The sequence below is a fragment of the Danio rerio genome, chromosome 3, assembly GCF_049306965.1.
Source record: "Danio rerio strain Tuebingen ecotype United States chromosome 3, GRCz12tu, whole genome shotgun sequence".
Taxonomy (NCBI): domain Eukaryota; kingdom Metazoa; phylum Chordata; class Actinopteri; order Cypriniformes; family Danionidae; genus Danio; species Danio rerio.
In genome coordinates, this window is record NC_133178.1 from 61,620,820 (window position 1) to 61,644,761 (window position 23,942).

The 23,942-nt window shown below is 35.3% G+C and overlaps 1 protein-coding gene across 1 annotated transcript; it reads right to left on the reverse strand.

Moving 5' to 3' along the window:
* Window positions 1–2,694: 2,694 nt before the first annotated feature.
* On the reverse strand, window positions 2,695–5,515 carry socs3a (suppressor of cytokine signaling 3a). The gene is given in 2 exon segments (NM_199950.1): window positions 2,695–4,528; window positions 5,418–5,515. A coding segment is annotated over 1 exon segment (624 nt). The 5' UTR covers window positions 4,444–4,528; window positions 5,418–5,515; the 3' UTR covers window positions 2,695–3,819.
* Between the last annotated feature and the right edge of the window lie 18,427 nt (window positions 5,516–23,942).

Below are 23,942 nucleotides of genomic sequence, written 5' to 3' on the forward strand. Positions count from 1 at the left end.
TTAAATTCAACAAACGGACCATCAAAATAAAGTGTGACCGTTTTTAATTGTAAGCATGCACTAAATGGCAACTCTTCCACGAACACAATGACTCTCGAACACACATTCTCAGACTAACCCCTCACGTTCACTCCCAGAAATGCGTAAGCACTGTGTACGCATTCCAGTCCGCTGAAGTACACCACAACACACAGCGTGACTTCAGAAACACCACTGCCTTCCCAGCAGACGCAGTTCAAAAGAGTTGCGACAGTCACACACCTCTTCCCCTTTATCACAGATCACAGAGAAACAGAGAGAGAGAGATCAGCTGTTACTACGCAAACACCAGAGACAAGTTTGCACACTTAAAGCGGAATTACAGTTTCTGAGAATTTTTTTTTTTTTTTTTTTGATGTGGCTTCTGCTCAAACTTTCTACATAAATAAAACATGTGCTCTTGTTTAAAAGTGTACCTAAATATTTAATAAAAAGAAAATGTTTTATTTGAATGAATGGGTTTATTTTATATTTGTTTTGTTTGTTGTGGTGCGACATATTACTAATGAACTCCAGCAGATATTGTTTAAAGCATCAATAGCTGTAGACTTACATATATGTTGAAGACGAATGGTCACCGTTTATTTTGTCACAATGCACTAGCTTAATAAACTACTAATTAGCCGCTTATTAGTAATCAGTAAGGTCGAAGTTGGGTTTAGGTTTTGGGTAGGATTCGAAATGTTGAATAAGATCATACTTTATTACTACAGGTAATAAGCTAGTGGATAATAGCATAAATTGTGACTAGCATGAATTATGACTAGCATGAATTGTGACCTAAAGTTTTACCATATTAACTTATCACAAAATAGTTAGAAGAAAGTGGGTTTAGGTTTTGGGTAGGATTAGAGATGTAGAAAAGGATCATGCTTTATAACTACAGGTAATAAGCTAGTAGTTAGTAGCATGAATTGTGACTAGCATGACCTAAAGTGTTACCAGATGACCTTATTACAATATAGTTAGTAAGGTAGAAGTTGGGTTTAGGTTTTAGGTAGGATTAGGGATGTAGAATTAGATCATACTTTGTATCTACAGGTAATAGGCTAGTAGTTAATAGCATGAATTGTGACTAGCATAAATGTAACCTCAAATGTTACCAGATGAACTAATTACAAAATAGCAGGGGTGTAGCGAACATTTTAAAAGTGTTTACACAGTTTACACGAACAGTTTACATTCAAATAATTATTAGTCCTGTTTCTAAGCAGTGGTCCAGTAGGTAGTGTTGTCGCCTCACAGCCAGTAGGTTGCTGGTTCGAGCCTCGGCTCAGTTGGTGTTTCTGTGTGGAGTTTGCATGTTTTCCCTGTGTGGGTTTTCTCCGGTTTCCCCCACAGTCCAAAGACATGCAGTACAGGTGAATTGGGTAGGCTAAATTGTCCGTAGTGTATGAGTGTGTTGGGATGTTTCCCAAGTATGGGTTGCGGCTGGAAGGGCATCCGCTGCGTAAAAACTTGCTGGATAAGTTGGCGGTTGATAAAGTGACTGAGCCGATAAGAAAATGAATGAATGATATATATATATTACAAGGTTCTATCTGCGTTCTGAATGATTTTGAGATATTGAGCTTCAAAGTTTTTCCATATACGTAGCAAACAATGTGTTAAACATTGTTTTTTTTAAATAAAAAGTTTTAAAATGTAAACGACTTATAAAAAAACATCCCGTAATGTAAATAAGTTGTCTTTTAATAAGAATATTGAATATATAAGAATATATACCAATTTTGACAAAAATGTCAGATGGAACCTTATAATTCTAAGGTGATGATATATATATATATATATATATATATATATATATATATATATATATATATATATATATATATATATATATATATATATATATTAGTTAGTTAGTTAACTATATTATATATTAACTTTATGTACTGGTTATTAAACCTATACTGTAAAAAGTGATTAGTTACAATACTTTTAAAAAGCCTTAAGAGTCGCCAACAAGTTGATTTCACTTCAAGCCGGTAGTAAACTTATAATTATGCACATAGTTTGTTTACTTAATCATTTTAAGCAACACGTTTACTCTTTTTTTTTAATGTTAGTATTGAGTTGCTAATAAAATAACGTATTGTGTGCGTTTATCATCAAATGTGTTTAATAAAATATGTAACCTTTTTTGGGAATCAATGTGGACATAATTAATTAGATGACACTTATGGATCAGAAACGGCTTATTTTGGAACCCCTTTATATTATTAAGTATAACAACTAACATGTGTTAACACTTAAGTCATCTGATAAGCCTAGATACTAGAGACATCTATGATTAACAATCTCTTATACCTATTTGTCCTAAACCTGTCCCTAACCTTAACCCTATGTAGTATTTTTTCCCTCATATGTAAAGGGCTTATCAGTACAGTAAGTTAATATTGTTGACCAAGGTTGTTCCCTTAAAGAGTGTGTAAAACATTGACTGTAATCCCGAGCTTCCTCATATCAGTCAAAGTCTTACTGGAAGAGCGGGGGGAGGATCATTCCCGTTCGCTTAAGCCAATATCTCTGAATCAACTTTAACCCTTCCTGAGAGCAGTCCGGGAATCTGAATCACAGACAACTCTGATTCATGAACCACCACAGATGTTTACGAGGACAAGGAAATGAGAAAAACCCCAAGACACAGCATTAATTTTTAGAAAAATAGTGCTCTTTAATAAATTATTGAAATGGTTCTTCGGTTTCATAAATATAAATACGAGTCACATCCATCGTCAAACATGGTTGAGATGTCTTTACAAAAGGTCTAAATGCATCTTCATGTATGTAAACAGTGTCTGGCATGAGAAGGCTGAAAAAAACACAGGCGATCCTCAGACACAGAAGACCCGTGTTGGTTAATACATTCAGTAACGGTGCTAACACATACATCTTCACTCAACATTTTGTTCCACAGTGTCTGTCGTTCAAGTACAAGCAGAAAAGTGTCCTTTGATATCAAGTTGAAGTTGAATTATTCACCATGTCGTGAGATGAAATCCTTTTCAGAGATCTCCCAAGTGATGTTAAACAGAGAGATTTAATAAAAACTCATTTCTTTCTATTATGTTACTTGTATACTGTAAGATACAAGTATTCATCCTGAAGTTTTAATTACAATCTTTCAATTTTTAATTTAATTTAAAAGCTTAACTATGCTAATAACGTTCATTGGACAGCAGTGGTTTACCCTGTAAACCAAAAACTAAATTAATTTTAAATAATGTTGACCTTTAAAACTAGTTTTATTCCAGCCAAACTAAAAAAAGAGAAAAGAATATGCAGTAAATACTGTCAAAACACCTTGCTTTGTTTGGGAAACATCTGAAAAAGAATTCAAATTTCACAGGACAGGGCTGATAATTTGATCTTCAACTGTATTTGTGTGTGTTCAGTCTTGCTATGTTGTTTGTCTCTGTCTACGAGTTGTTTCTCAACAGCCTGCCCGCTGTGCAGTTCTTCCTTTTTCCTTTGAAAGGCACAAATATTTACTTGGAAGAAGGGCGGTGGCGGCTGGTTTCTGTCGAACGTCTCCCTGCGTGGAGATTCAGGGCAGTGCAAAGGCAGTGATTGGTGCCCACAGAGTGGGTTGTTTGTTATACTGGCATAATATCCATCCATCAAGTCTCTTATGGCAAGAATGGCGCTTCAACATCAGCCGCATAGGAATGGATCAGCGATCGTACCAGTGGCTGGACAACTCCATGTGCTCTCCATGTACTTCCAGGCCCAAAAACGTAAGCCATAATCAGCTTCCTGATTGCTCTCTTTCAGGCATTAAATAGGGGCGTCATACTCCTGCAGGAAGTCTTTGAGCTGCTGGGGCAGATGTTCTCTCTTGCTGGACACATCCGTGTGTCCGTTCACAGTCTTCCTGCAGAGATGCTGAAGCGAGGACATCGAGCACTGCAGAGGCCTGAGCAGCTCCAGAGGGATTTTCTCCCCTCCTGTGTAGATGTAATAGGAACTTCGAGGGATCCCGATGGACAGAGCGCTCCTTGGCATGTAGTGCTGGACCAGTCTCAGTACGCAGTCAAAGCGGGGCACGGATTGCATGCTCTTGGAGTCCGTCTGCAGGAAAAACGACTTGTTGTCGCACTGCACCCGCAGATTCTTGGTGCCTGATTCAGTCTTCACGCTGAGCGTGAAGAAGTGCCGATTGTCCGAACTGTCTCTGACCAAGAAGGTCCCGCTGGGCTCGGAGCTCAGCAGGTGGTTGGCCTCTTTCCCGCTGATGGCGCCCCAGTAGAAGCCGCTCTCCTGCAGCATCCTGATGGTGTGCTGCACCAGCTGAAACTGCACCTTGGAGCTGAAGGTCTTGAAGTGGTAAAACGGCAGCCGCATGCTAGCGTCAAACAGGCCGCTGCTCATTGCGTTATCCAACTTGCTGTGGGTTATCATGGCGATACACACCAAACCCTGAGCTGCCGGGAAGCAGATCTGATGATGATGATGGAGAAACAGTGAGAGAGCTGGTCAAAAGAGCCTGGAAAAAAGAGAAAGTCAGGATGAGTATCACAGGAAACTTCATAGGAAATCTGTCATCTAACTAAGAGCAATCTGCCATTGTAGATTATGCACTCAATTATAAAACAGATTATACTGGTATAATATTGAACCTACATTAAACTTAATATATTATTAAACCTAAATTAAACATATATAGTAAATTCTATATAATATTAAAGACTGTTATCAAACTAAGAGCGTTCTGCCATTTGTAGATAATGTACTTAATTATAAAACAGATTATACTGGTATAATATTGAACCTACATTAAACTTAATTTATTATTAAACCTAAAAATAGGTTTATTATTAAACCTAAATTAAACATATATAGTAAATTCTAGATATTATTAAAGACTGTTATCAAACTAAGAGCGTTCTGCCATTTGTTGATTTAAGTATACAATTATACGCCAGATTATACAAGTATAATGTGAATTTGAAAATTGAATATGCAGAAAATGTACTTTTATAAGTTTAAATAACAGCCAATGTCTTAATAATAGGCAGGTATCAAGCTAACGTTAGTTAAGAGTGAGAATTAGTATTTAAAGTCCTACTGTATTTACTTTAATAAGTAGTATTATCAATTCTTACTCTTTCATACAATTCAATATATTTCTATGCATTAGTTTACATTTAAAGTGGAACAAAACATTTAATCATAATTGTTCTATTCACTTTTATACAGTTTTGAAAACTTTTTTCATGTTGACTACTGTATATCATCCACAACTGTTTAGAAAATGTGGTTAAATTAATAATGATAAAGCCCCTGAAGTCCTAAAAGTTAATTCCAAAGTATAAAGTAGTCTATAAATTATCTTAAAGCAACAAAAATAATTAGGAAAAAAATTTATGTCTTACCTATGAGTCTCTTTTGTTGAATGAGAACTTCGTGTAATATACAGAGTGTCGAGTCTCGGCTCTTGTCTTCCCTGCTTTAGAGAAGTTAGTGTTTCTTTGTGGAGCTGAGCTGTCGCGCTCTCTTATATGGGCTGGCTTGTCGTCATCTTCTAGTTTGGCCCATCCTCCCTTCCAGTAAAGGTAGGTTGTCAGTAATACTATTACTGGTACTAGAAATTCTCCTCCCTCCCCCCTCTGCTGTTCCAGATTTTACAGTAAAAGCGTATTCCCTAACGCGGCGCCTCCCTTTTGTTGATCAGCAGATAGAGTTGCCTGGGAACAGGGCTGTGTTTATGACGAACTCCTTCAGGCTCAAGTAGGCTTATTTTCACTATAATAAGAGTCCTAAACGGTGTTTTGTAGCTATGTTTAGCTGGTAGCACATATGTCTAATGTATTCGACGTGTTTGTTGTTTAATATCGTTAATATTTTTGAAACAATCCGACTTGTTAAACTCTGACGCAGTTTAGCTTTTTTTTGTTTTTTTTGTTATGATTACCCGCATGTATCCAAAAGAGGGCGCTAATGTTGCCGGCTACTATTTACTAGAAGTTCTCTTAAAATACATTTACAGTAGGTAAAATTAGACACTTTCAGTTTAGCTTTCATCAATTACACCAAATTAAAAGCCCTGCTGTGAAATTATATATATATATATATATATATATATATATATATATATATATATATATATATATATATATATATATATATATATATATATATATATAATTTTTTTTTTTTTTTTTTTTTCAATTCCCAAGTGATGTTTGACAGAGCAAGGACATTTTTTACTTTATTTCCTATTCGATTTTTCTTCAGGAAAGTATTACTTGCTTTAGTTTGGGTGAAATTAATGTAGTTTTTTATTTTACAAATTAATAATAATAATAAAGATATTAATAGTACTCTTAAGAAAATGATTTACGATTGGCTACAGAACAAAACACTGTTGTCTAATGACGTGTCTAGGTAATGTAATTACCCTAGTTAAGCCCTAAAATGTCACTTAAGCTGAATACTATTATCTTGCTAGATAACTAGTAAAATATTGTAAACTAATCATGGCAATGGCAAAAATTAAGTATGTTGGACAATTAATTTCCTCCGTTAAACTGCACTGAATTTGATTTGATTGATTTATTTTCAAGCAGAAATATCATACATAAAATATCTATAACAAAAAATACATTTCAACATGGTTGAAAATGGAGCGGGATGAAGCACAACCTTATTATTTTCCCACCCCGTTACCATATACAGTTGAAGTCAGAATTGATAGCATTAAATATTTTAAATATTTCCCAATTGATAACAAAGCAAGGAAATTTTCACAGTATGTCAGATAATATTTTTTCTTCTGGAAAAAGTCTTATTAGTTTTATTTCGACTAGAATAAAAGCAGTTTTTAATTTTTTAAATACCATTTTAAGGACAAAATTATTAGCCCCTTTAAGCTAAAAAAAATCTGATAGTCTACAGAACAAACCATCATTATACAATGACTTGACCTTAACCTGCCTAGTTAACCTAATTAACCTAGTTAAGCCTTTAAATGTCACTTTAAGCTGTATTGAAGTGTCTTGTAAAATATCTATTCAAATATTATTTACTGTCATCATGACAAAGACAAAATAAATCAGTAATTAGAAATGAGTTCTTAAAACTATTGTGTTTAGAAATGTGTTGATATAATCTTCTCTCTGTTAAACAGAAATTGGGGGAGGGGGGAATAAACAGGGGTGGCTGATAATTCTGACATCAACTGTACATCATTCGTCTATTACTTAAACTTATCTTTTCTTTTTACATGAAACTTATTTTATCCTTTTGGCATCTTTGACATTATATGTATAATTCCATTTGTACATTTACATTTTATAACATAGACCCAAAAAATACATAGTACTGCAAATAGCCATTAATTGAAATTTCATCATACCTTTTTTTCATTTGATCCTTTTTCAATCACCTTCATCATCATGTTCCTTTAATAATATGTAAAATATATTTATACAGCTTTTTAAGTTGATTTATATCCTGACATTGTTTGAGAATCTGTTGAGAATGTTAAAGTACAGGTATGAAAATAAAAATGAAATCAAACAACTGACACAATTAAACAATCATTTTAAGGTGTACTTTTTAAACATTCCATGTACTTACTATAGTAATTACAAATAATTTTGCATAAATACACGACTAAACTTTCATTCTGACCCTTACCACGTAATTAACTTATTTTATTGACAATGTAATGGTGTTATGTATATGTATGTGTTTGCATATTTATCTAAAAGTATGCCGGGGGTTTTAAATAAAACTGTAACAATGAAATCCCTGTCGTTTTAGCGGCATTAATTGTAATAAAGAGGAAAAAGGAACTTCAGTGGTGCTGTTTCTGTACTTTTCATAAACATTTATTTCGAACACTTCCCAAACATGCAAATTTATATATATATATATATATATATATATATATATATATATATATATATATATATATATATATATATATATATATATTCACACAGTATTATTAGCCCCCCTTTGAGATTTTCTTTCTTTTTAAATTTTTTTCCCAAATGATGTTTAACAAAGAAAGGAAATTTTCACAGTATTTCATATAATATTTTTTTCTTCTGGAGAAAGTCTTATTTGTTTTATTTTAGCTAGAATAAAAGGTGTTTTAATTTTTTTTTAAATACCATTTTAAGGTAAAAATTATAGCCACTTTAAGCTATTTATTATTATTATTAATTTTTTTTTTTTGATAGCCTACAGCAGTGGTTTTTAAAATGGAGGTCGGGAAACAATGATGGGGGTCGCTTGGGGATTTCCAAAAATTCAATTCATTCAATTAAACTACTTCAATTACCATATTTTATCCATAACCTACAAAAGAAAAAAATACTAGTTACATTAAAAAAACAACATGCAAATAAAAAGTCATCAGCCTTTTCATTTTTTTGCGACCCCTGGTGTGATTATATAATATTAAAGACACATCACATGACATCTTTACGGCACTCATGTACATTAAACATAAATACATGCCACAACTGAACATGGAAGACGTTCTCCTAGTGGCGTTCTTCAAAATGAAAAGATGAATAGACTTCAGCCTATTGGTATATGTGCGCCGGTGTGTAAGGTTCATATAACGGTTCATATTATGTTTATAACCACCTCAGAGGATATTGAGGATCACGAGTTACTAGCGTTGTAATTTTGGGGGTCGCGGGCTGAAAAGTTTGAGAAACCCTGGTCTACAGAACAAACCATCGTTGTACAATAACTTGCCTAATTACCCTAACCTGCCTAGGTAATCTAATTAACCTAGTTAAGCCTATTATTGACACTTTAAGCTGTATAGAAATGTCATGAAAAATATCTAGTCAAATATTATTTACTGTCATCATGGCAAAGATAAAATAAATCAGTTATTAGAAATGGGTTATTACAACTATTATGATCAGAAAAGTTGAAAAAGTCAGAAGTTGGAGAAAAAAAATAAACGGGCTAATAATTCTGACTGTATAATTCAACTATATAATAATAATTCAAGTATATATATATATATATATATATATATATATATATATATATATATATATGTATATATATATATATATACATACATACATACATACATACAAACACACACACACACACACACACATATATATATATAAGCAATATCACACTCTTAGCAGTGCGATATGGCTGTATATCGGCACTGGTGGGAGGCCATATCGCACTGCTAAGAGTGTGATATTGCGTTTATACCACAGTTTTACGGCATAATTGTGAATATAAAAACAAAATCAAACATGGAGAGTCTCAAAAACCCTTTTGTACGAGGAACTACTTTCTTCTGGATTCAAATCATAAGCTGACAGTTAAACAGTTGAGCGTGCGTCTTTTAAACTTTAGATCTGTAGTGTCTGCTTTTTGCTGGATGGATGTGGGCGGAGTAATACACAAAGGGTAAAAAGACTATAGGAGTTCTGATATTGCAGAATATCGCACGGCTATCAGCCAATCAGATTTGGGAACCAAACAGAACTGTTGTATATATATATATATATATATATATATATATATATATATATATGTATATATATATATATATATATATATATATATATATATATATATATATATATATATATATATATATATATATATATATATATATATATTGTAGTGGCTATTTTCTCTAAGGAGGCTCTCTCAGTGGTCAAGAAACAAAGTCTTACCCGGGATGTCTTTTACAAGTTTTATTCTTTATAAAGAAGATCACAGTCATACAGCAACAACAGTTTCTGCAGAGTGAGATACTAAAGCAAAGTGTGTTCACCTTTTTATCTAGTTTGTACTGCTTACGAGGTCAACTCCCAATAAGGCCTCATCTACAATTACGTCAGACGTCTTCTGCTGTTCGTGCGATATGCTCATAACAACCACACATCCTTCTTAGGATAATGAAAAAGCTTTCACCTAAAGAAATATAGTTATTTATAAAAATGTACACATAGGTTTTATGATGAACATATGGAGAACACAGATACACACATATGTAATAATGAGTCTTAGACAAGTTTCTAACATATAAAGCTCATCTAAAAATGAATATCCATTACAATATATATATATATATATACATATATATGTATGTATATATATATATATATATATATATATATATATATATATATATATATATATATATATATATATATATATATATATATCAGGGCTCGAAATTGTGACCATTTTGGTCGCATATGTGCCCAAAAATTAATCTTTGTGACCTCATAATATATTTGGGCGCATTAGTGCGACCTGTTTTGATTTTTTTCTAAAAACGTGCTGAATCGCTCTTCCCTGCCGCTATATTCATATTAGCTGTCAATCACTCAAGGCTTTCCGCTGTTACAGGGAGGGAGCTTTTATGACCACGGGAAATGCAAACGGCTAAAGAGTGAAAGCTTAAAGCACACAGGTTTGCAAAGTGCAAACCCCACCTAAAGTTGAGGCGCAGATGAGAGCGATCATGACATGTGGTGAATATTGATCCGCCAGCTGAGATCAATCGAGTATGTGCTTTTCGGAGAAGGTGCTCGAATCTCGATGTGTTGCATTCACTGCGTGTTCAGCGCAAAAGTCAAATCTAATACTGTACATATCATCGCCAAAGAAGCTCGTCTTTACTAAGTTTACACTGAAACTGCGGCTCATAACAAAGAGCAGTATTGCGCCGGTGCTCAACCTGCTCATAAATTGGGTCGGCTGAATCGCCTGCCTTTCCACAAACACAGAAAAATGAAAATCAGCGCATACTGAACATTTAAATGGACACAAACTGAAACCAAAACTTTTAAAGAGTAATAGAAGTGAGACTTTACTTACTTTCTTTTGTCTATTCTATCTTGAGGTGTATATATATATATATATATATATATATATATATATATATATATATATATATATATATATATATATATATATATATTTTTTTTTTTTTTTTCTATTTAGTTACTGATGACTGTTTTGCAGCTTTCAGCCTTAATTTAATTATTTATTATAATCTTTTGTTTGTTTTGTAGCAGAAATATTATTTATTAAACTGACATGCATATATATGCTGTTTAACAGTACAAAATAAATATATCTTACTGCAATGCTTCATTTTTGTTTGATGCAAACTATACATTTATTTTTCATAAAGTAACAGACTTTTTATAGCAGATAACTTACATTCAAGCACATTCAAGGCAGCATACTGATGATAAATGTAATTCATTGTTACTATTATTGTCATTTTCATCATCATTAATATTCTATAATTATTAGACATACACATTTTGGAATTATTGCACACAAATATCAATGTCATCTCAGCATTAGTTAGATAGTTCTTTCTGGTTTTTGTTAGTCCTAATTGATGTTGTTTTAAAATACAATAAGTCCCTTAAAATACAATTTGCAGCGGTGCTCATTCATTTTTGGTGGGTGCTCCTAAATTTTTTACTGGTGCTCCTAAATTTTTGAAGTTGGGAGCACCGGTGCTACCTAGTAAAAAAGTTAATTTCGAGCCCTGTATTATTATATATATATATATATATATATATATATATATATATATATATATATATATATATATATATATATATATATATATATATGCGTGTGTGTGTGTGTGTGAATCAGCAACTATTTACAATAAGGTATTCTTGGTAAAATTGTGTTGACAGTCGTTTAACTCTTGACAAACACAGATCTGTACTTCTAGAACACATTGGTAAATAATGAAACTAATAATGCTGTAGTAATTTTTCATTAGTTCATGTTAAGTTATGCTAACGAAACCATTATTAATGTGGCTAATCCAGTTCAAGGGAAAACAGTGTGGCATGTGAGCGGTGGAGCTCATTTCCTGAAAATTCTCAATCTGTTTGTCATGACGTCCTCGGGCAGAAATGCTATAAATTACCGTGAAGGCTGACTGGCCGTGAAAAAAAGGGAACAGAAAGACACAGAAACAAAGAGGCTGTGGGTTTTAGTAGAAAAACCAGAAGAAATATAGCGGCGAAACTGCTCTATTGGTCAGTTTTCAAATTCTTCTCTGGACTTTCCAGACCTTTGGCAGATTCGGACAGGTTTGCATTAAAAGGACTGATAACTATTTTAAAAACTGACAGTTTTAATTTAAACAAAGCATGAAATACATCAGAAAAACACTACTCTTATCTTCAGTATCATCTTCATTAGAAAATTTCCTGCTTTCCATTTTCCTGCTAACCTGCTAACGTCCACACAGCGTCTGTTTTCATTGGCGGCGTCTTCTATTGACACATTACACTGCAGCAAGTGACTAATGCAGACACTATATGTCATTATAAGTCAGTGCACTTACCAGATAGCATTTGCTCACAGCAAATATGGGATGTTGATAACTGCTATGAGATCCAGGAAGGGCTTTTATTATGTTTAAACAAGATAGTTACCTTTACCAGACGACTGAAAGTGAGCTTCCCTTTATTAGGTTCCGTGTTATGTAAAAAAAGCCCCACCACTATTGCAGAATAAACGGTCATTGATGAATGTGGGTCGGGAAAGATCTGGATAACAAGTGGCGCTGAACAAGATGGTGCTAAATGGATGCTTGTTAGGCTAAATATACCCAACTAACTTGTTACTCACTAAATCTGAAGAGTTCAGATGCAAAAACCTGTAAGTGCTAACTAAAATTTCCTTCAAAAATTAGTTTTTGTTGTGTGTTTTCGTGGTTTTGGCAATAAGTAGTTTTTTTTCAGTTGCCTTTAAAGTGAAATAAAAGCATATCATAAGGCTGAAATAGACTATACCACCTGACATAAGTCTTGTTGTCGATCCCAGATTTATTAGCAACAAATAATAGCTTGACTTGATGAATCATCTGCTGAACTGCATCCCAATCATCACAAATACTGCAAAAGACCAGTTGGAGGCCTCATGGACTCAAGATTCTCACAGAAATCAGTCAAGTTTGGTGAAGGAAAAATCATGGTTTGGGGTTACATTCAGTATGGGGGTGTGCGAGAGATCTGCAGAGTGGATGACAACATCAACAGCCTGAGGTCATCAAGACATTTGTGCTGCCCATTACATTACAATCCACAGGAGAGCGCAAATTCTTCAGCAGGATAGCGCTCCTACTCATACTACAGCCTCCCTATCAAAGTTCTTGTAAGCAAAGAAGGTGAAAGTGCTCCAGGATTGGCCAGCCCAGTCACCAGATTTGAACATCATTGAGCATGTCTGGGGTAAGATGGAGGAGGAATTGAAGATGAATCCAAAGAATCTTGGTGAACTCTGGGAGTCCTGCAAGGAAGCTTTCTTCGCCATTTCAGATGACTCTATCAATAAGTGATTTGAGTCATTGCAGAGATGTATGGATGCAGTCCTCCAAGCTCAAAATGGGAGTCGTGCACAATATTCATTCTTTTCCACATTGACTTTATATTCTGTAGTGGACATTATTTCTAAGTGACAAGACTTTTGTCTAAGCAAAGTCAGACCTTTCTGTCCTAATTAAATAACTAAAAATCAAGGCATGATCATATTTTGTTTTACTAAAATAAGCGTAATCAACACAATCTCACGGCAATTCGTAACTTTTTCATTTAGTGGCTAATTCGTATGAATTCGTACGATCTAATTCGTACAATTTAGTACGATTTGCTTATCCCCCAATGACGGTTGGGGTTAGAGGTGGGGTCAGGTGCCACGCCTCCTTTTTAAAATCGTACCATTTTGTACGACTAAACTCGTACGAATTCGTACGAATTAGCCACTAAACTGGCAAAACGTAAAATACTTACATTTTCTCGTGAGATCAGGCTGGCGTAATCTAGAGGCCTTTGCCTTTCATATACGCCACTTCTGATAGCAAATGATCAACTAGAAGTCAAGTTATTATTTGTCAGGTGTTTTTTTTTTCAGATGGCACTTAAAAGGTTTTTGCATCTGAACTTTTCATTTTCAGATATTGAGGAAAAAAATGTTAATTTTGTTAATAGCTTTGTTTCCATCCACCTATTTTTAAGCACATTTTGGATTATCACACATTTACCGAATAAAGTCTTGTATGCACATTTAAAAAGTCACGTGATTTTGTTATGAGATCATGTAATAATAAAAATAATTAATGGATAAACCAGAGGGCCAACCACTTTGTAAAACATCTGAAATGTTGTTTTGGACATTCATTACTTAAAGGTGCAGTAGGTGATTGTCTTCAGAAACATTGTTTTAGAGATCTGCGCGGGACTACATTTTGAATCCCGCTCCCGCACCCGCACCCGCCGTTTATATTAAGAATTTATTGTCCCGCTGCCCGACCCGCCCCGTTTTCTGGCCGCCACGCCTGATCCCGCTAAAGAGCAGGGGAGAACAAAACCGAAAATCCCCCAGCTATACAGTCCAGACAGCCACGCTGTCTGTATAAACACACACACACACACTGCACCAAGCACACACACACAGACAAATCTCTCTCTCTCTCATACGCGCGCGCGCGCACTAACACACACACAAGCACCAAGCAGACACACAGGCGTTTGCTGTTATATTAACTCAAAGGCTTTTAATACCATGTATCAAGTACCAATGTAATACCAAAAGGTTTTATATAAGGGTATATAAATACTGAGTCGCGCCAGCTCCGGGCCGCAGCGCACATTACTCTCGAGCCGATTTCGGCGCGGATGTGGCAGCGTCGGCTCGCTTACGGCCACCGCATCTGGCCCGATTGATTCGGGCCGGAATCGGGCAGTGAGTCCACAAGCATCCGGAGTCCGGCAGCCGGAGCCGGGCTGAGTAGTAAGTCTCCGGCAGGCGAGAATCTAGCCGGAACTGGCCCGAGTGTATTTTGCTATCTGGGAAAGCTCCCTCTCTCTCATTCGTGCGCACTAACATACACACACACACTCTCTCTCTCTCTCTCTCTCTCTGTCTCTCTCTCTCTCTCTCTCTCTCTCATTCGCATAGCAATATCCGCGATATTGCTAGACAGCCCGCTCCCGTCCCAAATTAAACCCGTTACCGACCGCTCCCGCGATTTATTCGGAAATTTAATTCCGCGCCGCAGAAATCTGGTCGGGTCCTGCAGCGCCCGCGGTACAGCCGCGGGAATGCAGACCTCTACATTGTTTGTTGTGCTGGTTGAAAGTCTCTTCACAGTCCAATAGTAATGATTAAAGTAAATGTCCTAATTGTTTTTATTTGTATTTTTATATTCAGGGTGAGGCATAAAACTTAAAAATGTTCATCTATTTAAATATTGCCAGGCCAACATCAGCCATAATTCTGATAAGTAGCTCAAACTGTCTGTCAACAAATGTAGATTTGGACTTCTGCGCTTCTCTGTTCACACATATCCGATTTTAGAGAGCGTGCATGCCTGCATAAGCACAGCACGTTCACAACACGTGCACACAAGACAATCACCGACGCGGTACAATCGAATGCTGAATTGAAACTTTTTAAAATCCTAAATGGATATTAGAGTTAGTTTTGCACGCTGAAGGAAAGACAACACCATGGCTAAAGTATTTCTGTTAGACAGGTAATGATTTAAAACTCTTTTAGTCCCCCTAAGCTGATGTAGTTTGTATTGTTATGACTGGGTTATATGCACAGAAGTGTCGTTCAGCCTCTGAAATCTCCTGGTAAAAGATCGATGTATTTTCAGTTTCATAAGAGACCTTTTACAGCATCGATAATGTCGATTTTTATTTAGTTTAACAACAAAACATCAGTAAATAACGATATACCCCTAGCCTGCTCTGCCCCTAGCTGAAGTTTTATATTCACATTGGTTCATTTTTTCGTTTGCGATTTCAAGAGCCATAGCTTTGAAACACAGTCCCTTCCCTATCGTCCTATATAATATGCTAACCGGTCAGCATTTTGGCAGATCACCTACTGCACCTTTAATAAGTAAAATGCAGTAAATAAGTATAAATTCAAGTAAATGACGCAGCTTCTCCTACAGCAGCAAATTCTATTTTTTTTTTTTTTTGGATATTTGGTGACAGTTTATCAGGAAGTCATGATTTGGTTCTCTTTGACTCGTTGGATGGAAGTGCTGCTTTTTTCGCAAATTTTTTGATGCGATATTCCAATTTTGCGCATATATTTAATGTGCATCATTGGATAAAAACATAGCTAGTGAGGAATCCTTATGTCATTTATTTGTTGATTCATTTTTGAAAGATTGTTTTACAACTCATTTTGCTGAAATTAATATGTTGATGACATTAAATGCAAAAAATAAATGATTTGATAATTTGTACATGATGATAAATTGCACAATTATTTTCAATTTTATAATTTTAAATGGTAAATTCTTTATACACAAATGCAGACTTTCATATTCACTCCCCTTATATAGGGTATTTGTTAACAAACTTATTCTTTTAATGAAGTCTTGAAAAGGTTATATCTGTTTTAAGTTATGAATCTGTATTTGGCATCTTGTGAATGTCTTCTGTTATTTTAATTTTCAAATATCTTTGGAACTTGATTTTGTTGTCTTTTTTTCTGCAATTGTCATTTACAAATGCAAAATAAAAATTTATAAATAAAACAAAAACCACTTGTTAGGTACAGTGTATTTATGTATTGTGGTTGTACTGCATTGTAAACATGGTAGCGGTTTATTTTACAGTATCCCTGTTGAACAGCGGTTAAATTTGCATAATTACAGTAGATGCATTTAACTGTAATGTAAACTGTAATGGTAACCCTGCAGAATAGATAACCATTTAAAAGCAAGGTGTAACAAACACTTTTGATCATGTTGAGATGAGATTTGGTTAAGGTTTGGTGGGTGGGTTTAAGAACGAATAACTTTATCATCCGGTTAAGTGGTATTTGGGGTTGGTTACATTTGGGGGAAGGTTTAGTGGAATCGGTGGGTTTAAAGTTTTGTAAAGTTTAAAGACTGGTTTAGTGGTGTGGGTAACTTAAGTTTAGCTAGTGGGGTTTTGTGGTATGCATAGGCTCAAGTGTTGGTCAAGGAATGATTCAATGGTGTGGGTAGGTTTAAGGCTTACTTAAGAACTGATTTAGTAGTATGGGTAACTTAAAGAGTTAGTTAAGGACCGATTAAGGGGTGTGGGTAGGCTTAAGGACTGGTTAAAGACTGATTAAGTGTAGGCTTAAGGCTTAGTTAAGGACTGATTTAGTGGTATAGGTAATGGTTAGTTAAGGACTGGTTAAGTGGTATAGCTAGGTTTAAAGTTTAGTTACTGACTGATTAAATGCTATGGGTACGTTTAAGGCTTAATTAAAGACTGATTCAGTGGTATGGGTAGGTTTAAGGCTTATTTAAGGACTGATTAAGTGGTATGGATAGGTTTAAGGGTTAAGGACAGATTAAGTGGTATGGTTAAGTTTAACACTTAGTTAGGGACTGGTGTAGTGGTATGGTTAGGTTTAAGGGTTAGTTTTGAACTGATTTTGTGGTATGGATAGTTTGAAAGGTTAGTTAAGGACCAATTAGGGGTGTGGTTAAGTTTAAGGGTTAGTTAAGGACTGATTAAGGGGTATGGGTAAGTTTAAAAGTTTATTAAGGACTGATTAAGGGGTATAGGTAAGTTTAACGCTTGGTTAGGGGCTGATTTAGTGGTATGGGTAGGTTTAAGGGTTAGTTATGAACTGATTTTGTGGTATGGATAGTTTGAAAGGTTAGTTAAGGACTAATTAAAGGGTGTGGTTAGGTTTAAGGGGTAGTTAAGGACTGATTAAGGGGTATGGGTAAGTTCAAAAGTTGATTAAGGACTGATTAAGGGGTATAGGTAAGTTTAACGCTTGGTTAGGGGCTGATTTAGTGGTATGGGTAGGTTTAAGGGTTAGTTAAGAACTGATTTTGTGGTATGGATAGTTTGAAAGGCTAGTTAAGGACTAATTAAGGGGTGTGGTTAAGTTTAAGGGTTAGTTTAGGACTGATTAAGGGGTATAGATAAGTGTAAAAGTTGATTAAGACTGATTAAGAGGTATGGGTAAGTTTAACGCTTGGTTAGGGACTGATTTAATGGTATGGTTAAGTTGAAGGATTAGTTAAGGACTGATTTTTTCTAGTATAGATAGGTTTAAATCTTAGTTAAAGACTGATTAAGTGGTATTGGTAGGCTTAAGGCTTAGTTAAGGGCTGATTAGTGGTATAGGTAAGGATTAGTTAAGGACTGATTTAGTGGTATGAGTAGGTTTAAGGCTTAGTAAAGAACTGATTAAGTGGTATGGGTAGGTTTAAGGGTTAAGGAGTGATTAAGTACTATGGGTAAGTTTAAGGCTTGATTAGGGATTGATTTAGTGATATGGTTTAGAGGTCTGTCAAGGACCAATTCAGTGATAAGTTTATCTTGTACTAACATTCCGTTCTGATATCAGTAAAAACAAAACAGATAAAAGTGGGACAGTTCAAAATTGTAAAGGGGGCTTTCCCATTAACTTTTTACTCACAAATACAACAAAACCATTTGCATTTCTAAAACAAAGAAACATAATGGGATCCACTTTCTTCTCAGCCTGGTGAACTTTATGTAGAAATGTCACAGAAATCAGAACTGAAACTCAGAAAAAAAATTCCTGTCTGTATGTTTGTTTGTTTTTCATCTTCATGTAATCAGTAGCTCGTCAAATTCAAAGTTCAAAAACTTTTCGCAAATCTATTCCATTGCTTGTCATAAAAAAATTTGCTGATTTTTGAACTGAAAATAATTTTAAATTGTGTTCAAATAAAGTGCTTAACGTAAGCACTAAAATGAAGATGAATTTCCTAGTTTCTGACTCATCAGTCTCAACCGATTATACAGATAACAAATCTCTAAACATCTTAACATTAGATCAGTTTTGGAGTATTAATCTAATTTGTTTACATTACTCTTGCGTTATCAAGGCAACAACACATTTGTGTGAACAATGAGTCCTGTTATGAGGGCCATCATAGAAAATGAAACTGTATTCATGCAGACTGGCCCAGATCTGCACAGAAATTAAGCAAAAGAGAACCCGATAGTGGAAACTGGCTTAGTTCTCTCATCTTCATTCAGGTTTGGGTTGGGAAGAAAACAGTTTTAAGTGGACAATGGGTAAACAAAGAGTAAATAAACAGCGAGAGCAATCTAGTGCGGGATTAAAAACCCTATCTACCCTAAAATCTAGTCTGTAAATCCTCTTCTGTATGGGATGGCATCTGGGTCTGGACCTGAATTGTGGTTTGCCTGTTAGTGACCTGAGATTGTCGTAAACAATGACATAGTCACGTAATTGGTTGGTTAACCTGTCAATCATACAGCATCATGGGCAGTTCTTAATCATTCAAATCGGCCCAAGGGGCTACATGAGACTAGTTAAAGCTTGATGGTATGGTAGGTAAACGGTTGGCTTGAGTGTTGGTTGAAGACTGATTTAGTGATATATGTAGGCTTAAAGATTGGCTGAGGACTGATTTAGTGGTATATGCAGGCTTGATTTAAGGACTGATTTAGTTGTAGGGCTAGGTTGAAGGGTCTGCTGTTTATGGATGGGTTTGAGGGTATGTGTAATTTTTAGGGGAGCTTTAATGGTTGGTTAATGTAAACAGATTTACTAATACGGTAGTGACTGTATAGGTTTAGGGGTTTGATGAGTTTAAGCATCTGGCTTTGTGGTATGGGTTTAGGTAAAGGGTTGGTTTAGGTCAGAAATGGGTTTAGTGGTATGGGGAATTGGTATAGGTTTATGGGTTGGTTAGGATTATGAACAGGATAAGTGATATTGGTAAAGGTTAGAGACAGGATTATTGATATGGATGTTATGGGTAACTGAAACTAGTTGGTTAAAGGTACTGTATACACGTTTTTGACTCTTCTAAAGCATAACAATACTATAATATGTTTGCATATGTTTAAGAAACATGCTAAGTGAACATTCTTGTTTATCTGAAAAACATCTGAAGTCAGATATTCTGCTTTTAAAATGTGCATTCCCTGTTAGAACGTACAGTTGAAACCAGAAGTTCACATACACTCTAAAAAACATAACCAATTTTTTTATTTTTATTTTCTGATGGTAAATCATACTAAACGTTTAGTATTTTAGGTCCGTTAGGATTACCTAAATGATTTACATTTGCTAAATGTCAGAATAATGAGGGATTTTTTTTTAGATATTTTTATCAAATTCTAGACAGTCAAAAGTTTACACACATGTTCTTGGTATTTTCTTAGCTTTGCTTTTAAACTGTATAACTTTGGTCGATTGTTTTGGTTATCCTTGCACAAGCTTCTCACAATAGTTTGAAGGAATTTTGACCCATTCCTCCGGACAGAATTGGTGTAAGTAGGCTGTCTTGCTCGCACAAGTTTTTTCAAGTCTGCAGACAAATTTTCTATAGAATTGAGATCAGGGCTTTGTGATGGCCACTCTAAAACATTCACTCTGTTGTCCTTAAAGCACATTTTTACTAATTTGGCAGTATGCTTAGGGTCATGGTCTGTTTGGAAGACCCATTTGTGGCCAAGTTTTCATTTCCTGGCTGATGTCTCGAGATGTCACTTCAGTATTTCTACATAATGTTCTCTCTTCATGATGTCATCTATGCTGTGAAATGGACCAGTCACTCCTGCAGCAAAACAGACCCACAACATGATGCTGCCGCCCCATACTTCACAGTTGGGATGGTGTTCCTAGGTTTGTAAGCTTTTCCCTCGGTCCTCCAAATGTAACACTGGTCATTATGGCCAAACAGTTCAATCTTAGCTCCATCAGACCAAAAATTAGTCTTTTCCCAGTGTAATTTAGCAAATTGTAATCTGGCTTTTTTATTGATTCTGGCTTGTTGATTTTCCCATGTTGTCACTCAAGGAAGCCGTGTGTTTGAGGTTTCCTCAAATACTGTTCTACACTTGTGCCTCCAATTAACTCAAATGTTGTCAATTAGCCAATCAGAAACTTCCAAAACCCTGACACCATCATCTGAGCTTTTTCAGAGGCATAATAATCTTATTGTATGTCAACTTGACTTTATTCATTATTCTGCTATTAAGCATAAGAGAAACAATCCTAACTTACCTAAAAGTAGTCGCATTAACATCTGACTTTTTTAAATGGTTATGTGCTTTTTTATACAGTGTATGTAAACATCTGGTTTCAACTGTATGTCTTTGTTTTGGTCTCTAAAACCAGCCCACTGCCAGTTTATCCAGTTATATTTCAACATCTTGGTGGAAAACAGCATATTTCTTTTTAGGTATGAAGTCTCTCGAAGTATGCATCTGCAGCCTCAAAATAGTCTTTATTTCAAAGCAAACACAAGATTATTTTGCTTACCCTATTGACATTATTTTACCTAATTATTACTTTTTAGGGAAAAATATCTTTATTTCTAAAATCAAGACAATAAATTTTGCTTGCCTTGGAAATAGTTCTTGATTTTAGCTCTTTCTTTGGAAGAAAATAAAGCTTTTTTTTTGCAGTATAGTAATTAAACAAACCTAAAGTGAAATTCCCGGGAATGATTTGTTCATCACCATCAGTGTGTCATTAATGCAGAAATGTCCTCTCTCTGCCTCGTCACCATGATCTCTGGAAATCTTTGCTTTTCCTCTCAGTTCTGCTTTCCTCCTCTGCAGATTCTCAAGTAAAGGGAGGTGATCTGACACATGCTGGGCTATTTGTAAACTACCCGTTGATCTTTTCTATGAAAACAGCAGCGCAGTCTTATCAGAACTTTTATGAGCTCAAGCATAAGCTGCACTCCTAGACATTGATTTAACTGAAGCTCCGATTTTTCTTTACTGTAAAACAGTCAGCGTGTGTAATCATGTCTACTTTTATTTCCTTCTCAAAGGGCTCTCTATATATAAACACCATTGTTTTGGGAAGTTTTTGTTATATTCCAAGACACACAGATGCATGCATATACACTCACCAGCCACTTTATTAGGTGACCCTTATTAGTACCGGGTTGGACCCCCTTTTACCTTCAGAACTGCCTTAATTCTTCGTGGCATGGATTCAGCAAGGTACTGGAAATATTCCTTGGAGATTTTGGTCCATATTGACTTGATAGCATAGTTGATAGATAGTTGCTGCAAATTTGTCAGCTGCACATCCATGTGAATGTGAATCTTCCGTTTCCCTACATCCCAAAAGTGCTCTTTTGAATTGAGATCTCATGACTGTGGAGGTCATTTGTGTACGGTGAACTCATTGTCATGTTTAAGAAAGAACATGACAATGAGTTCGGAGATGATTCTCGGTTTATGACATGACGCGTTATCCTGCTAGAAATGCCTTAAGGCATTGAGTTGCTGCCCTGTAATTGGCTGATTAGAAATTTTCGTGAATGAGTAGCTGGATAGGTGTACCTAATTAAGTGGCCACTGAGTGTATATACTAGGACGTATTTCCACATGTATTGCATGTATACGTAAATATAGTTTGTCAACTTTACTTTGATGCGCACGTTTATTAATATGCTTACATAATACATAAAACAAAATAAAGATTAAACTAACAAAACCATTAACAGAAATCTAGACAAAGCAGAAGGCTACACAGTAAAAATAATAATAATAATAATTAAAGTGTAATTATTTAATAAATTAAATAATTAATTGGCGCTATGAATGTGACTGTGCATTTTAAGGCAGGTCAGACAATGCATGCCTGAGTTACAACAACTTCCTGTTTCGTGGCGAATCGTCAAATTTTGAGAGGCTGCCACGGACACGCCCTTCGACGAAAACTCTAGATCTTAAAATCGGCAAGGCCTTTAGATGACAAAACCCAATTTTGGTGTTGATCTGATGAAATCCCTAGGAGGAGTTTGTTATAATACAACGCCTGGAAATGGCAAAAAAGAATTCGTAGAATTTTTATAGGTGGCGCTGTCGAGTCATTTTGTCACGCCTACTTCCTAATCCTTTATCAAATGTAAATTTTCGCCACTTCCGGGGTGTGTGCAAAGTTTTGTAAGGTGTCGGGCACGTTTAGACCCTCAAAATCGTGACTCATTCCGGAACGGAACAATAATAATTAACAGAGCAATTCCGATAGGGTCTACGCACCGTTTCAGTCCCTAATAAAATAATTGACTTGACTTAAAATTGTAATGGGGCACAGCTTTTTTGTTGTTGTTGAGTACTTGGGTTAAAAGTTGAATCAACTCAACAACAAAAAAAGCTGAGCAGCAAAGTTGACTTACAATTTTAAGTTGAGTAGTACTGATTCACACGTCATTTACTGTATTCTGAAACTTTTTTAATATAAACAGAAATTTCCATTTAGAATGCACGGAAAGACAAAAAAAAGAACGAAAAATGCACTGTTTTCCTGCTAAGACATTTTCCGTTTATTTTACAGACATTTCAGCTAGCCATAAAACACAATGCAGTGCAGATAATAATAATTAAAATAATTAATATGGAAATTAATTATTGAAATTGCACTGTGGATTTGTTGTTTAACAGCTTTAAATTGAAAACATCACTTTCTGGATAAACTGGTTTAACCACAGCTGGGTCAGTTGGCATTTCTGTGTGGAATTTGCATGTTCTCCCGTGTCCGCGTGCGTGGGTTACCCCCGGGTGCTTCGGGTTCCCCCACATTGTACATTACACTGTATAGATTTGTGAGGCAATATACTGTATATTGTTTACCCATAGTGTTTACATGGTCAAACAGCAAGTAATACAACAGGCATTTAGTTTAGGCTAGCTTTTGCAGATGGACATTGCTTTACAATGCCCTTGATGGGTGAGAGGGGGAGTGTCCTTTTCCTCTCAAGATGTGAATTATTCATGACCATGGTCACTCACGCATAGAGCTGAGATCACCCAAAACAAACTTAACAAATTGTCATTGTAATGCTTTCTTTGAGAGAACAGAATATTTTTACTATCTCATAGTTCTTGTGATATTTGGTGTCTTGCTTTAGAAACTGCATA